Source organism: Cnephaeus nilssonii, assembly GCF_951640355.1.
Source record: "Cnephaeus nilssonii genome assembly, chromosome: 19".
Taxonomy (NCBI): domain Eukaryota; kingdom Metazoa; phylum Chordata; class Mammalia; order Chiroptera; family Vespertilionidae; genus Cnephaeus; species Cnephaeus nilssonii.
Window position 1 is genome coordinate 33,674,669 of NC_137090.1, and position 16,252 is coordinate 33,690,920.

Genomic DNA, 16,252 nt, shown 5'->3' on the forward strand with positions numbered 1-16,252 from the left:
CTTATTTTGAAGTAAAAAAACAAAACGGCAAAAACACCCGCATGTGGCCCGCGGGCCGTAGTTTGAGGACGCCTGGCTAGAGCGTTGGCCTGTGGACTGAAGAATCCTGGGTTGCATTCTGGTCAAGGGCACGTACCTGGGTTGCAGACTCCTCCCCGGCCTGGGCCCTGGTCAGGGCTCGTGCAGGAGACAACCAATTGATGTGTTTCTCTCACATCAATATTTCTCTCTGTCGTTTCCTCTCTCTTCCTCTCTCTCTAAAAATCAATGGAAAAATATCTAGGGTGAGGATTTAAAAAAAAGAAAAAAGAAAGAAAGGGAAAAAAATAATGTTTACTCTTCCTTAGAACATGCCTATCATAATTGCTTTAAGGTTAGTCTGATAATTCCAACATTTGCGTCATCTTGGGGTTGGTATCTATTGATTATTTTTTCCTTGTTGAGTTGTTGACATTTTCATGGTTCTTTGAATGCCAAATAATTTTGGATCATATCCTGGACATTGTGAATCTTATAAGATCTGAGCCTGGTTTAAGTATTACAAAAATAGTAATTTTTTGTTGATTTGTCCCAGCAGTGAATGGCCCAGTTAGGTTTTGCAAGTTTTGATTCACCTTCTGTGGGCTGTGATTCTAGTATCAGCTCAGTTTTCAAAGCCTTTGCACTGCCTGTTCAGATCTGCTTGTGTGTGTAACACCCAGGGACCAGTCTGGGACATGGGCAGTGGTCTGTACTTGACTTCAGTGCTTTTGGTATGCTGTTTAGAGTCAGACCCACATGTACATTTCAGGGTTGAGCCCATGAGCTCATAGAAAACTTTATGGAATCGCTTTTTTGAGCCCCCTGCTCTCTATAATCTCACTATGGTCTGTGGTTTCCGAGGTCTTCCAAAATATATGATAAATAAACTCATGAGAGGATATACAATATCATTAGTTAACAAGGGATTACAAATTAAAACCACAATGAGATACCACTACACACCCACTGGTATACTTAAAATTGAAAGAGCTGAGCAGTTGCTTGACCATCTTAGGTGAGTTGCAGAGCAACTGAAACATTCATACAATGCTGGTGGGAATGTGAAATAGCACAGCCACTTTGGAAAACAGTGTATGATCTTTGGGACTAGTGACCACTGAATGTAATTTCATCTTTTGGAAACTACATTAAAAAACAAACTTCTGCCCTACCCTACCCCCTATACTGGGAATATATTTGTGTGAGTCATTGATTGGAGCTGGCTAGTTACAGTCCTATTAAAGTTACTCTAGAAAGCTGATTACATAACACTATTACTGTAAACTTAGTCTTCTTCTTGCTCTTAGCTATTATTTTTTAAATTGCTACTGAAGTTAAACAATTAAGGGACAGATAAAAGAATGGCAGGATTATAGTGTTATAAGTAGTCTACTTCACTGCCTCAGGCATAATTAAAAAATGTGTGTTTGACCATTTTTGCAATTAAGTTTTACCTATGCAAAAAACAGATTAGTTCACACTTGCATTCCTCTGAAATTGTTATTTTTATGTGTTCTGTGTTCTGCTTCCTCACTAAGACTCTAAACTCTGAATTAAAGTATGTTTCTTATTTATAAATCTCTATAATCTTAGTATAATGTATTACACACAGTGACCATTGTACTGTGATTAATATTATAATAAAAATTGGAAAAGATTAATAAATATGTACATAAGCATGCATATGTCCATATGTATAAATACAAGTGAGAGTTAGCAAAGATAATTATAGGTCAACTATGACTAAAAGTGACTAGCATCACTTAATGATTAAATATGACTGGGTAGGGATCTGAAACTAAGCATCTCACCGGTTTCCTGTGAGACCCAAAGTGAGTACAAGATACTAGTAACTAGAAGATAAGAGAAGGCCCAAAGATGGATACCTTGTTTTATAAGAAAAAAAAAGGTTACAGAGCTTGTGGTGGTTATAAACCTGCATATGTTCTGGGAAGAGAACGTCTATTTGATATCTCACATAGATGCTTAATGGGCACCTCAAATTTAATACATTCAAATTGAGTTCCTTGGATTTTATTTACCCAAAGGAGTTTAAAACATATCCACACAAAAACCTGCACACAGATGTTTATAGCAACTTTATTCATAATTGCCAAAACGTGGAACCAACCAAGATGTCTTTCTGTGAGTGAATAAACGGGTACATCCAAACAATGGCATATTATTCAGCACTAAAAGAAATGAATGATTAAGCTATAAAAAGACATGGAGAAACCTTAAATACCTATTACTAAATGAAAGAAACAAATGTGAAAAGGCTACATAGTATGATTCCAGCTATATGACATTCTGGAAAAGGCAAAACCATACGGAGATAGTAAAAAGATCAGTGGTTGGCAAGGGTTAGTGGGGAGGAAGGGATGAATAGGCAGAGCACAAAGTGAAACTACTCTCTGTGATACTATAATGCATCTATGTGGAGATATCAATAGACTTTCTCTTCCCAGAATACATGGGAAATGTGGCATTATACATTTGTCCAACAAGATGGAACCCTAATATAGTAATGATGTATTGATGTAGTTTTATCAGTTGTAACAAATGCACCTTCTGGTGGGGCGGGGGGTGGGTAATGGAGACTATGCATGTGTGGGAGCAGGGGGTATATGAGAAATCTTTGTACCTTCTGCCTCAGTTTTTCTGTGAACCTAAAATTGCCCTAAAATAAAGTCTATTGTAAAAAATCAAATGATTTTTTAATCTTCACCCAAGGATATGCTTTTATTGATTTTGAGAGAGAGAGAGGAAGGGTGGGGTTGGGGGGCAAGGAAGAGAGAAAGAAAGAGAAATATCAATCAGTTGCCTCTTGCATGCACCCCAACAAGAAACAACCCCCAACCTGGGTGGGAATCAAACTCAGGAATGATAAGGTAATACAATAGGCTTTCTACAGAATGAATGTGTGGGCTTACAAAGATGTAGAGATAGTGAAGGTGGCTGACTCTGGGTGCTTATTCTAACCCTTTTTGCTTCCATTAAACACATTTTGAAAGGGTTTGTTATGTCTTTTGGGGTTTTTTTCCCCAATGTGTATAGCTGCCCCACTTTATATACAGCCTTTTTTTTTTTTCTTGTGCCAACTTGATAAAGGGAAGTACAGTTAGAATAGTAGGCACTTAATAATGCTTTGGCATGAATGTCCTTGACAACTTTCAGATAACATTTATCCTTCATGTTCTGTAAAAAATCTTAACCTCTCTGTGCCTCACATCTGTAAAATGGGTGAAAGTGTAATAACTACCTCTTATAGTTGTAAAGATGTAACATTAATACACATAAAGCTTGTAGAATGTCTGGCATGTACAGTTGTTATTATTGCTATTTTTATTAACTGATGTGTTCATGCTATTCATAACTGTTTATCCTATCAGTCAGATATATTTCCTTTATGTATATTCATCTTCAATGTACATGCCTTTAACCTTCCTTCTTAGTCTCCCCAGTAATTCAAGAACCGTCTCCAGTTTCAAACAATTTAATGAAAAGAAAATGTATACATGCAGAGATGGCAGATTTAATTTCTTTGGTCTTTTTTAGAGTAGAATCCTGAGAGTAAACTTACCTTTTCCTTCTTGTTACAGGTGGTATGCAAGATTATAATTACATATGGGCCAACTGTTTTGAGATCACATTGGAATTGTCTTGTTGCAAGTACCCACCTGCTTCGCAGCTTCAACAAGAATGGGAGAACAATCGTGAGTCTTTGATCACATTGATTGAAAAGGTAAAAGTAGTGACTGGAAGTTTTGAAAGGTTGGGGTATGGAAATAATGGATTGAGTAAGGGGGGAATTCAGTTGCATATGAATAACAATCTATACTAGATACCCTTCATCTGTTTTTATTATTTAAAATTGTAGATTATCTTTAAAAAGTATTATGTTAGACTCTATTAGAACATATTCTACTTGTACCTCCTTGCCCTCTCCCCCAGCTCTTTTCCTCCCGAGAGTTTTCTTTAACTGTCTTAGAATGCTTTGGCAAACTGAAATAATAGCCAAATTTGTACTACCATGTTCTTACAATGTCATGTGACCATACTTGCTAGAGGACCTTTACCACTGTACGCACTATGAACATAAGTTTAATTTAAGCATCAGACAGGCTAATACACTATTGGATATAACAGATATTATCACTTATGCCTTGTTGAGAAAATTGGAAGTCTAGCTTTGAGGAGAGGAAATTTCAAAAGCACATTACCAATTTTCAGATTTTTGACATTTTTGACATTTTGAGATTTCAGACACATATAACTTAAGTTCAAGGATTTAATATTTTTGTCTGTAGTTTATTTAACTTGGAGGGATTGAATAAAGTATTTCAGGGAGATAGAGGAGTCGCCTTATTTTTTTAGGAATTCTGTGTCAACACAGAAAGGTTATATTCTCTTACCTTCCAAATTGATTGCCTCTGAGCAGTCTGCTTTGATTCTTGTTTTTTTAGGTCCACATTGGAGTTACAGGATTTGTTAAAGACTCAGTAACGGGATCTGGCTTAGAAAATGCAACTGTCTCAGTAGCTGGTATTAATCATAATATCACAACAGGCAGATTTGGTGATTTCCACAGATTACTTGTTCCTGGGACTTACAACATTACAGCAGTTTTAATTGGGTAAGAATTTAAATTAGACTCTAAACACCAAACCTTTGTTTATATATAAGACAGAAATACAGTCTAGGACTAATGGTCGGCAAACTCATTAGTCAACAGAGCCAAATATCAACAGTACAATGATTGAAATTTCTTTTGAGAGCCAAATTTTTTAAACTTAAACTTCTTCTAACGCCACTTCTTCAAAATAGACTCGCCCAGGCCGTGGTATTTTGTGGAAGAGCCACACTCAAGGGGCCAAAGAGCCGCATGTGGCTCGCGAGCCACAGTTTGCCAACCACTGGTCTAGGAAATATTATTTATTGTATCTGACTTTTATCTTTTCCTTGTTTTCTGATTCTCCTCCTTTTATAATGAGAAAATACTATTGTGGAGTCTTTTGTCACATAGTCTAATAGTACAACTGGATAGGAGGCATAATTGTAAAATTCAGAGGAAGGACGGTTTTAAAAGCTTGAAAATATGGTCAGCTGTGTAAAGCATTGCTTCAAGGCAATTGAATACCAGGGTATCAGAAACTCTGAGATTTGTAAAAGACATTTTGAGAGCTGTCTTTATCATTATCTTTCCAATATATGAAATGAGTGGTTTCTCACCTTCCCTGGAAACCTTCCTGTAAGATCAGTTTGCTAAGGATTAAATTGATAATCTTTAATTTAATTTTTAACTTTCCTATTTGGAATAGTTGGAATGTCAGTTTAATAAGGCACTGCAAAGAATTGGATAATTTATCCCTTCTTTGAGTATTATAGCAATGGTGACAGTGGATTAATGAACTCCATCTTTCAATTCTGTCCTTTGAAAGTGCTTTTTTGTAAGCATTCTAATCTATGGAACCTGGAAGATGGTAAGAGAAATAGTTCTTTAAGGATGTAATTGGGGAGTCTGTGATAATATCCTAAAAGTCTTGAATTTACACACTTATGTTTATTTAGTTGAGTTTTGATAGACCACTAAGTGCTAGAGTATGGTGAGTATTATGCTTTTATAATGTTAAAGTCGTGTGTGTTTTAATTTAACTCCAAGCCATCTACTTTTTCAAATTTTTTTTTCAGGTATATGCCACTGACTATTAATAATATAATCGTGAAAGAAGGACCAGCTACAAAGGTGAATTTTTCCCTGGGGCCAACTGTGACCTCAGTAATCCTTGACACAACGGAGGCTGTAGTAACTGCGAGCACAGTTGCTGCACTTAATCTTTCGCCTGGAACACAATCCTCCCACCAGCCAATTCAGCCAAAGGACTTCCGCCACCACCATTTCCCTGATATGGAAATCTTCCTGAGAAGGTTTGCTAATGAATATCCTAACATCACCCGGCTCTATTCATTGGGAAAATCAGTAGAGTCAAGAGAACTGTATGTAATGGAGATATCTGACAACCCCGGTGTCCACGAACCAGGTAAGTAGTGTGGTCTTGCACATAATTTTAGTAGTGCCTCTCAGATCTGTGTACTACAATATTGCTGTGTTTTGTCTGAAAGGTCCCCTATGGTATGTGTAACTGGAACAAAGAAAATGTAACCAATCTTGCCAGAAAAGAAGAAAATTAATTTAATAACCCCTATTGGACACAATATTTAACATACTGCATAGATAATATTCTTTCTGCTAATGGTATTTTTATTTTCATAGTATATGGCATATATACATGCTTTGAGCCTGCTTAGACATATGTATTATTAAGGAAGCTGCTTCATAAGATGCTTTTCCCTGCTTCTTTGATTGAAAGATATCTTTTCTTAAATTTTTGGCTCAGTGTCTTTGCATATGTTGGGGGAAAAGTAAAGAGATTTCATAATAAATGGAAAGGGAAAAAGTCTTCTATATAATTATTTTGTTTTCAGGTGAACCAGAATTTAAGTATATTGGAAACATGCATGGAAATGAAGTGGTTGGACGAGAACTGCTATTGAACCTTATCGAATACCTTTGTAAAAACTTTGGAACAGACCCTGAAGTTACAGATTTGGTTCGTAGCACTAGAATTCACCTGATGCCATCCATGAATCCTGATGGGTATGAAAAGGCTCAGGAAGGTAAAGAATAGCTGTTTATTAATGTTTAGTCTTTTTTGTTATTATATTGTACTAGAGGCCCGGTGCACGAAATTTGTGCACGGGGCGGGTGGGTCCCCTCAGCCCAGCCTGCACCCTCTCCAATCTAGGATGCCTTGGGGGATGTCCGACTGCCGGTTTAGGCCCAATCTCAGAGATCAGGCCTAAACCGGCAGTCGGATATCCCTCTCACAATCCTGGACTGCTGGCTCCTAATTGCTAACCTGCCTGCCTGCCTGGTTGCCCCTAACTGCCCCCTCCCTGCCAGCCTGGTCGCTCCTAACTGCCCCCCATGCTGGCCTGTCACCCCTTACTGCTCCCCCCGCCCCCGCTGGCCAGGTCGCACCCAACTGCTCCCCCCTGCCAGCCTGGTCGCCCCATGCAGCCTGCTTGTTCAGTCGTTTGGTCATTCCTCACTAACCCCCTGCCGGCCTGGTCATAGGCAGCCATCTTGTGAGGGCATGAGGGTCAATTTGCATATTACCTCTTTATTATATAGGATGATTATTTGGGGGTAGAAGAGAATTTGAACTAATTGTTTTCCTCAAATTTCTTCATAATTGGTTCCAGCTTTTGTATTCTTGTAAGACCAGTTCATTCAACAATAATGTAATCAAGTTTATATTTAATGGAGTTCTTTACCTTGATAATTTCTCTTATTTACTAAAAATAGTTAAGATTTTTGCAAATTGTTCCATTTTAACACTGATTCTCATTTAATTATTATTTCAGGAACCTTATCTTTTGAGTCCAAGTTCTACTCCCCATGCATGTTCTAAATCTGCTAAGTTATTAATTTCCCATTTCTTTGCCTCCTCTGGGCTAGCCAATCTCTCCTGGGGCCTGGAGAGCAACTTCTTTACACAGGCCACCTTATGCAGAACACTAGGAGAGTGAGACTCCATCTTTTCCAAGCTGTGGTTCCTTCCAGGCAATGGTACCAGTGCATAGCATAGGTACCACAATATGAATATGCAGCCACATGATTTATTACTCTCACTGACTAAACACTGAATCAACTATTGAATGACCAGGTTAATATATATATTATAACTCAAATTCCCTTTCTAAAGACCTCATCCTTTGTAGCTTCACAAATTCCTCTCACATTCCTCCCTTGAGACCTACCAAAAGGTGGAACTACTTACTACTAGTAAGCCCTCCAGTATGTCTTCTTTATGCACTTCCTTTTTCTCTCTCATTATAACAACAATAATAGGGCTCCCATCCCATATTAAAATGGAATAAGCTTAAGTGTAACCCCTTCTTCCCCATCAGGTTAAACTTCCAACTACATCCTTGGCTAACTTTACCTTTTTGTGATTACTTTAATGTGATCCACAGTTTTCTTATTTTCAAATGTTCTGTTTCTTTACTCTATTTTAGTGACCTGTATACCAGTACAATAGAGTCCCTCTGGGATCAGTCATGCCCACTCAACATTGTGATCATGTCATTGTATGTCTGTTGACAATTGAGCAATACTTTAATATAATATGTACCAGAGGCCCGGTGCACAAAATTCGTGCACGGGGGGTGGGGAGGGTGGGGAGGGAGGTGTCCCTCAGCCCAGCCTGCACCCTCTCCAATCTGGGACCCCTCGAGGGATGTACGACTGCCCGTTTAGGTCCGATCCCAGTAGGATCGGGCCTAAACGGGCAGTCGGACATCCCTCTCACAATCCAGGACTGCTGGCTCCCAACTGCTCGCCTGCCTGCCTTCCTGATTGCCCCTAACCGTTTCTGCCTGCCAGCCTGATCACCCCCTAACCACTCCCCTGCCAGCCTGATTGATGCCTAACTGCTCCCCTGCCAGCCTGGTCACCCATAACTGCCCTCCCCTGCAGGCCTGGGTCCCTCCAACTGCCCTTCCCTGCAGGCCCAGTTGCCCCCAACTTCCCTCCTCTGACAGCTTGGTCACCCCTAACTGCCCTTCCCTGCAGGCTTGATCGCCCCCAACAGCCCTCCCTTGCAGGCGTGGTTCCTCCCAACTGTCTTCCCCTGCTGGCCATCTTGTGGTGGCCATCTTGTGTCCACATGGGGGCAGCCATCTTTGACCATATGAGGGCAGACATCTTGTGTGTTGGAGTAATGGTCAATTTGCATATTACTCTTTTATTAGATAGGATACTTGGTTGTGTTTCCCCTCCAAGTATGACCAGAGGGCAGAAGTGAAAAGAAAATGGTTTTACCTCTCTGCTCAAAAGATTTGGAAGAGGTGAATTTTTTAAATGTATAATGTAAAAAAGATGTGAATTTTAATTATAGTGTGATTGGTCATAGTGAAGCCTGATATGTTCACACTTACCCTTGAGTTAAGACAGCTGAAGCAGTATGTGTAAAATGTAAGTGAAACATGGCTTAAATTTGAATCTTGTATCATATAGGAGATTCAGTAAGTGTAATTGGCAGAAACAACAGCAACAACTTTGACTTGAACCGAAATTTCCCAGACCAGTTTGTTCAGATCACAGATCCAACCCAACCAGAAACCATTGCTGTAATGAGCTGGATGAAGGCCTATCCATTTGTACTGTCAGCAAACCTGCATGGAGGTAATAGCAACTTGATATTCTACTAATTAAGTCTCAATGAGAGTATTTGAAAATCCTGGTGAAATTTTATCTGCTTAATAGACTATCTTAAAATGGGTATCCTGTTATTGCTTTTATGGCAGACAATAATGAATTTCCCTTTCATAACTTTTTAAGCCCATTTCCTACCTGTTTTGCCCCTTCCTCTCTCCCCCCTCCTCCCATACTCTTTCCTCCCCACCAATTCTTCTTTCTCCCTCTCTCTCCTCTTCTCCCTTTTTTTCTCTCGCTCTCACTTAGTTCTTCAAGTGCTTTATATTTATCCCTCAGAAGTGTTTTATATTTACCCCTCTCATTGGGAATTTGATAACATTCGTCATTTATAAAAATTAAACACTAACAGATTCAAATGTTTATTCCTATTTCTCCCTAAAGTTGAATAATAAACACTTTTATGTAAATTTAAATTTTGACATTTTCTTACCTATTACTTGCTATATATATTTAACTGCAGCACAATGACTTCATTCTCATGTATTGTCTGAGCTTATACACATCCATATCACTCAGCAGGAATTGATCAGTTGAATAGGATGAGAGGTCAAGATTAAAAATGATCACAACATCCAGCTAGGGTTGTGTGAATAAAGGAGAGACAGTGTCAGTATCCAAGAGAATGGAAAACCTATGTCTACACATAAACTTGTACACGAATGTTCACAATAGCATTACTTAAAATAATAAAAAAGGACCAACAACCCAACTGTCCATCTACTGATGAGTAGATAAATAAAATGTGGTAAACCCATTACAATGAAATATTTGGACATGAAAAGGAATGAAGTACTGATGCATGCTACAACATAGATAACTGTGAAAACATGCCAAGTTATAGAAACCAATCACAAGAAACCATATATTGTATGATTACATTTTTATTAAATATTCAGAATAGGCAAATCCATAGAGGTAGAAAGTTGTGGATAATGGTGGGAGGGAATATGGAGTGACTGCTAATGGGTACAGATTTTTGGGGGGTGGGGGTGATGAAATGTTCTGTAATTAGATAGTAGTGAAATTGTATAACCCTGTGAATATAATAAATAACATTGACTTAAGATTTAAATGGTATGTGGATTATATCTCAATAAAGCTGTTTTTGTTTTGTTTTGTTTTTTAAAAGAGTGAAGGTATTAGCACCAGGGCAAGGGGAAAGAAATGTAATGTCAACGTTTGGCGGAATATCTGAAGAAGTAGTATCACAACTGAGATTTGATGGCATATAGATTAACCTAATGCCATTCTAAAATGTCATTCTATTTTAGAATGACAGTATATACTTAAGATTATTAGATTTAAGAAGTAAATTGAGGTTCTCTAAAAATTGCTTTGAAAGCTTGCCAGTAGTAGAAAAAAACACTTCCACATTCGGTAATCATGGATGGTTCTCAAAGACCCAAATAGGAATTATGAAGTTACAGGCTGGTTGGCAAAATAACTTTAAAAAGTATTTTATAACAAGTTCGATAGAAAATTTTTTTTTCATTTTGAGCTTTTAAGAATAATCTCAGAATGCATCACATGTCATGTTGGCTAAATCTGAAAACAATTACTAGTTACATTCCAGTGAAAATAATTTATGAATTTACACATGTGATATCAAAACCTTGGCATGGTTTCAAGTGATAAAAGCCAATCACAAGATTGGGAGATTCATCTTCAGTCATGTAGACATGTTTCTTTACATGACATATTTTGCTTTCTCATCTTAAAGTCTTTAAATGGGTTTTGGACTCTTGGCAAAGAAATTTAAAAAAGGATTTCATTTTAGAAGGATATTGAAGGAATATAGAGAAAAGTAAAGTTCCTTTTTGTAAATTTTGATACTAATTTTTATTGAGGTGAAATTTGTATCACATAAAATTAACCACTTTCAAGTGAAACAGTTCTCTAATGTTTTTAATGTATTCGCAATCTTGTGCAGCCACCATCTCTGTCCAGTTCCACAGCGTTTTTATTTCCTCACCCATTAAGCAGTTGCTCCCTATTCCCACCTTCCCCTGAGCCCTGACAATCAACAATTTGTGTTCTGTCTCTGTGGACTTGCCTATTTTGGTTATTTAATAGAAATGGAATCATATATGTGACCTTTTTTGTCTGTCTTCTTTAATTTAGCATGATGTTTTCAAGGTTCATTTATATTGTATCATGTATTAGTACTTCATTCCTTTTTATGACTGAATAATGTCCCATCGTATGCATATGTCACAATTTTGTTTTTGTCCATGTGTTTAATACTAATTTTTTTAGTATTTTTTCTTTATTGATTAAGGTATTACATATGTGTCCTTATCCACCCATTGCCCCCGCCCACCTCTCCCACTCATGCCCCCACCCCCCTGGTGTTTGTGTCCATTGGTTATGCTTATATGCATGCATACAAGTCCTTTGGTTGATCTCACCCCCTTACCCTCACCCTACCCTGCCTTCCACAATTTCTTTCTCTGTTTCTCTGTTGATGGATATTTAGGCTGTTTCTACTCTTTTAGTATTAGGAATAATACTGCTGTGAACATTGGCATACAATATTTGAATCCCTGTTTTCGATTCTTTTGGGTAATTTTATGTTTAGCTTTTTGAGGCACTGCCAAACTTTTTTTCCCACAGTAACTGAATTATTTTACATTTTAACTAGCAATGTATAAGAGTTTCAATTTCTCCACATCTTCACCAATATTTGTTTTCATTTTTTTTATTATAGCCAGTATAGTGGGTGAAAAGTACTATCTCATTATGGCTTTTTAAAATTGATTTTAGAAAGAGAGGAAGAGAAAGAGACAGACAGACATTGATTTATTGTCCCACTTATTGATGCATTCATTGGTTGCTTCCTGTGTGTGTCCTGACCGGAGAATGAACCCACAACCTTGGCATATATGGATGACACTCTACCTGGCCAGCGCTTCTCATTATGGTTTTGATGTGCATTTCCCTATTGACTAAATATGTTAAGCATCTCCTGTGTACTTTTTGGCCATATCTGTTCAAGTCTTTTGCCTATTTTTAATTGTTGTTGTTTTTCTGTTGGGATTGTGTGTGTGTGTGTGTGTGTGTGTGTGTGTGTGTGTGTGTGTGTGTGGTCTGGGTTCTGTCACCTTGTAAGATTGCTGATTTGAAATTATTTTCTCCCATTCTATAGGCTGGTTTGTTTGTTTGTTTTTTACATTCTTAATAATGCCCTTTGACACAAAAGTTCTTAATTATGATGAAGTCAAATTTTTCTTTTTTCCTTTGTTGCTCATATTTTTTATGTCAGTACTAATTATTTTTAAAAAATAAACTGTTTCGTAGAAGCATTTTAAGTCTTTTATGATCTTTTTTGGCCTTCAAGAATTAACCATTTGAAAGATAGTATTGAGTAGGAGTTGATGTTGACTTTTTAAAAAGTTTTTTGAATTTTTAAGTATGGGTCAGAGGTCCAGGGTACAATAAAAAATTTTTTTAGAAATTTGTCTAAGAAGAGGTGTTGAAGTACACTTGTTCTTGTTAGAACTATTGTGGAAATAGAGTGCGCATAGTTGTTTTTATATTTGCTTCTTAAAGAATATTTTTTAATATATAAATGTTAGTTGGTATTTGTTATCACAGAATTACTTCATCTGAGTTCAAGTTGAATATGTTCCTTCATTTCCATTCTCATGAAGTGGCATGGTGAAAAAGGCAAAAGTGAATTGCTTAGTAGAGGCCTAATAAATGGACAGATGAAAACAATGTGACTAAATGGGAAATAAAGTATTCCATTCTATGGTGGGGGGGCGGGCATGTGTAGCTCTGGGCTCTTGTTTGAGAAGCACCCTGCTTTATGCCCTGCAGGGAGCAAGAAGGGAATTGATATCCTTTACACAGGTCTTAACGCATCCCTTTCTTTACCTTAGGTCATGGAAAATCATATGATATAACTCCAGTTGACTAATTTTTAATATAAGATTTTTATCATCTTAAAAAATATTTTTTATTGTTTTTAGAGAGAGGAAGGGAGAGGGATAGAGAGAAACATTGATGAGAGCTACATTGATCAGCTACCTCCTGAATGCCCCTTACTGGGGATCGAGCCTGCAACCCAAGCATGTGCCCTGATTAGGAATCAAACCAGTGATCTCTTGGTTCATGGGTCAATGCTCAACCACTGAGACACACCAGCTGGGCATTTTTACCATTTTTTTCTGAGTGGAGGTCAGGGCTGGCTCTGCTCTCTATTCATAATTCATTTAACCTCTCTGTTTTAGATTCCACATCTGCGAAATGAGATGGGAGGATTAATTGGACATCAAGGGTCCGACCCCCCAGAGTTCAGCTTTTTATTGAACGTGTCACAAAAGAGGTTTAATAAAAAAGACGAAAGCCCATGTTATAATAAGACTCCTCAGATTCTTCTTTCTTTGCCTCCACTTTCTTCTCCTCAAGTGGGGCAGCAGTGGTGGAGGGCAGGACCTCCTGCTGGGGCAGGTCCACCAGCCCCTACATTAGATGAGGCTTATAGCGTTGACATTGGCCAGAGCCTTTGCAAACAAGCCTGGCCAGAAAGGTCAACATTTACACTGGCTGCTTTAATGTGGACATTGATCTTATCCTCCATGACTGTCACCTCGTTGTCCTGCAGGATGAGGGCCGAGGGCTGATTAGATGCAGGGAGCTCCTAGAATGAGGCCATGGTCTGGGTGTGTGCTGGGCAAGTGCTGGCTGGCAGCCTGATGAAGTGAGGGCCTCACACCAATGTAGCCTTAGCTTCCTCAGAAGGACCCAGTACCTTACCCGGCAGCTGAGGAAAGGAGCCAAGGGTTCCTCCTTATTTTAAAATTCCACAGCCTTGTAAATGTCTGAATTTTACTGAGGAAATAATCAAATTTTGCTCAATTTTTCTGATTCTAAATATTATAAAAGTAAAGTTGTTTAAATTAAGCCTGTATACTTCTGGTTTCAACTCTGACATGTAAATTATACCTGTAAGTTGAGGTGAATTCCTAATACCTTTTCAGTTAAGGAAAGCTTTAAGTGCCATGCATAGCTATTTAATATTTTACTTATTACTTGATTTTCTGTGGAGGAAATGAGCAACTTTTTCATTTCTGTTGAAGAAATTAGCCTTGGAAAATTGTATTGGCTTACTGTCTCTGGCAGTGTTGTGAAAAGCTTACTTTATGTTAATGATTCATCTTGAAACAGATAACATGATCCGTTTTCCTCTTTTCCCTGGCAGGTTCTTTGGTGGTTAACTACCCTTTTGATGATGATGAACAAGGGTTTGCAACATACAGTAAATCACCTGATGATGCTGTGTTTCAGCAAATAGCACTTTCTTATTCCAAGGTAAGTTAGTTGCCATACAACTAACTCTGTCATTTAAAAAATGCTTGAAAACCAAGTCCTGCAGGACTCAGGTCGGGTGCTTTCTTTTCTTCTTAGGAGGTTAAGCTTTCCATGATTCCTTCTGGGAAACCTTATTAGTTTTTCTCCTCTATTTCCCACACTATATTTGAACATACTAAATGTTTTTCCCTATTAGCCTTTAAGCTCAGATAATATCTTTCCGTCTATGGTTTTTAGCACAGTACCTGGAACGTAATGCATACTAGTTTATTTCACTTGGTAAGTACTTAAGTCATAAAACTAGCAGAGTAGTCTAAAGCAAGGTTTGACAAACTACAGCTCTGGGGCCAAATCCAGCCCACCACTTGTTTTTTCAAATAAAGTTTTATTGACACACAGCTACATTCATTCTTTTACATTTTGTCTATGACTGCTTTCTGTTGCAGCATTTGAAAATTAGTCAGTCTGATTCACCATATTGATAGACTAACGAAGAAAAATGCTGTGGTCATCTCAGTAGAAACAGCATATTTGAATAGTTGCAACAGATACTTTAGAGGCTATAAATCCTGGAATTTTCACTATCTGGCCCTTTACAGAAAAAAAATTGCCAACCTTGTCTAAGGTATTTAAGTGTCTATAGTAATATATAACAAAGGAAAGCCAGTAGAAATTTCTGTATTTTGTAAACTTTCTATAGTCGACACACATTACTTTTACAATTGGAAATGTTATATGTGTGTGCATGTGTGTTTAATTTAAAAACTGTTATTTGAAAACATTAAAAGTTGGGACTTGGAACGAGGTTTGTTTCAATTTTTTTCTTTAAACTGCAAATAGAGTTCACTGGAAGTGTTGTATTTTTTTTTATTATTATTATTGATTTTTTTACAGAGAGGAAGGGAGAGGGATAGAGAGTTAGAAACATCGATGAGAGAGAAACATCGATCAGCTGCCTCCTGCACACTCCCTACTGGGCATGTGCCCGCAACCAAGGTACATGCCCTTGACCAGAATTGAACCCGGGACCCTTGAGTCCACAGGCTGACGCTCTATCCACTGAGCCAAACCGGTCAGGGCTAAATTGTTTATCTTACTACTGATAGTCTGACTTTATTGGTTATAGATAATGAAGACTATTACTGCAACTCTGTGTCCTCTAATCACAGCCTTCCATCATTCCACTTCCCTACTCTCATTCTGTTCATATAGACCTTGTGAGAGTGTGCAGAGTTTCTAACAGGGGAGTACATTTATTACTTTGGGCACAGCACTTTTAGACAGATGCACATGGAATAATGAGAAGAATTGAATACCCCCAAATCATAAAAATAATGTGGTCAGATTTTGCACATGTCCCTGTCACCTTTTATGCCTGTTCTTAGAGTTCTACTCTTGACCCTCATTGTGAATTCTAATTTCTTAGTCTTTTTAAATATTCTTTGGCCTTTAATCCTTTGATTTGATTTACTTTCTACTTAGCGAAGACCCATTGACATACCTTTCAGTGGTACTCTCACACCTTAGGAATTTTTATACCCTTTTGACATATCTGCCTTGCCAATATCCAGTCCGTAGTAAGTACCACCATATTTCTTCTCCATTCCAGTATTCCAAGTATACTACAGAAATGTC

The 16,252-nt window shown here is 37.8% G+C and overlaps 1 protein-coding gene across 2 annotated transcripts in view; it reads left to right on the forward strand.

Annotated features, from left to right (window-relative positions):
* CPD (carboxypeptidase D) overlaps window positions 1-16,252 on the forward strand; it is a 61,947-nt gene that overhangs the window by 19,176 nt on the left and 26,519 nt on the right. For both annotated transcript variants that reach the window (XM_079798861.1, XM_079798862.1), the window contains exons 3-8: window positions 3,624-3,766; window positions 4,488-4,657; window positions 5,713-6,062; window positions 6,508-6,699; window positions 9,104-9,271; window positions 14,508-14,617. In XM_079798861.1, the coding sequence (XP_079654987.1) occupies window positions 3,624-3,766; window positions 4,488-4,657; window positions 5,713-6,062; window positions 6,508-6,699; window positions 9,104-9,271; window positions 14,508-14,617 (1,133 nt within the window). The remainder of the gene's footprint in view (window positions 1-3,623; window positions 3,767-4,487; window positions 4,658-5,712; window positions 6,063-6,507; window positions 6,700-9,103; window positions 9,272-14,507; window positions 14,618-16,252) is intronic.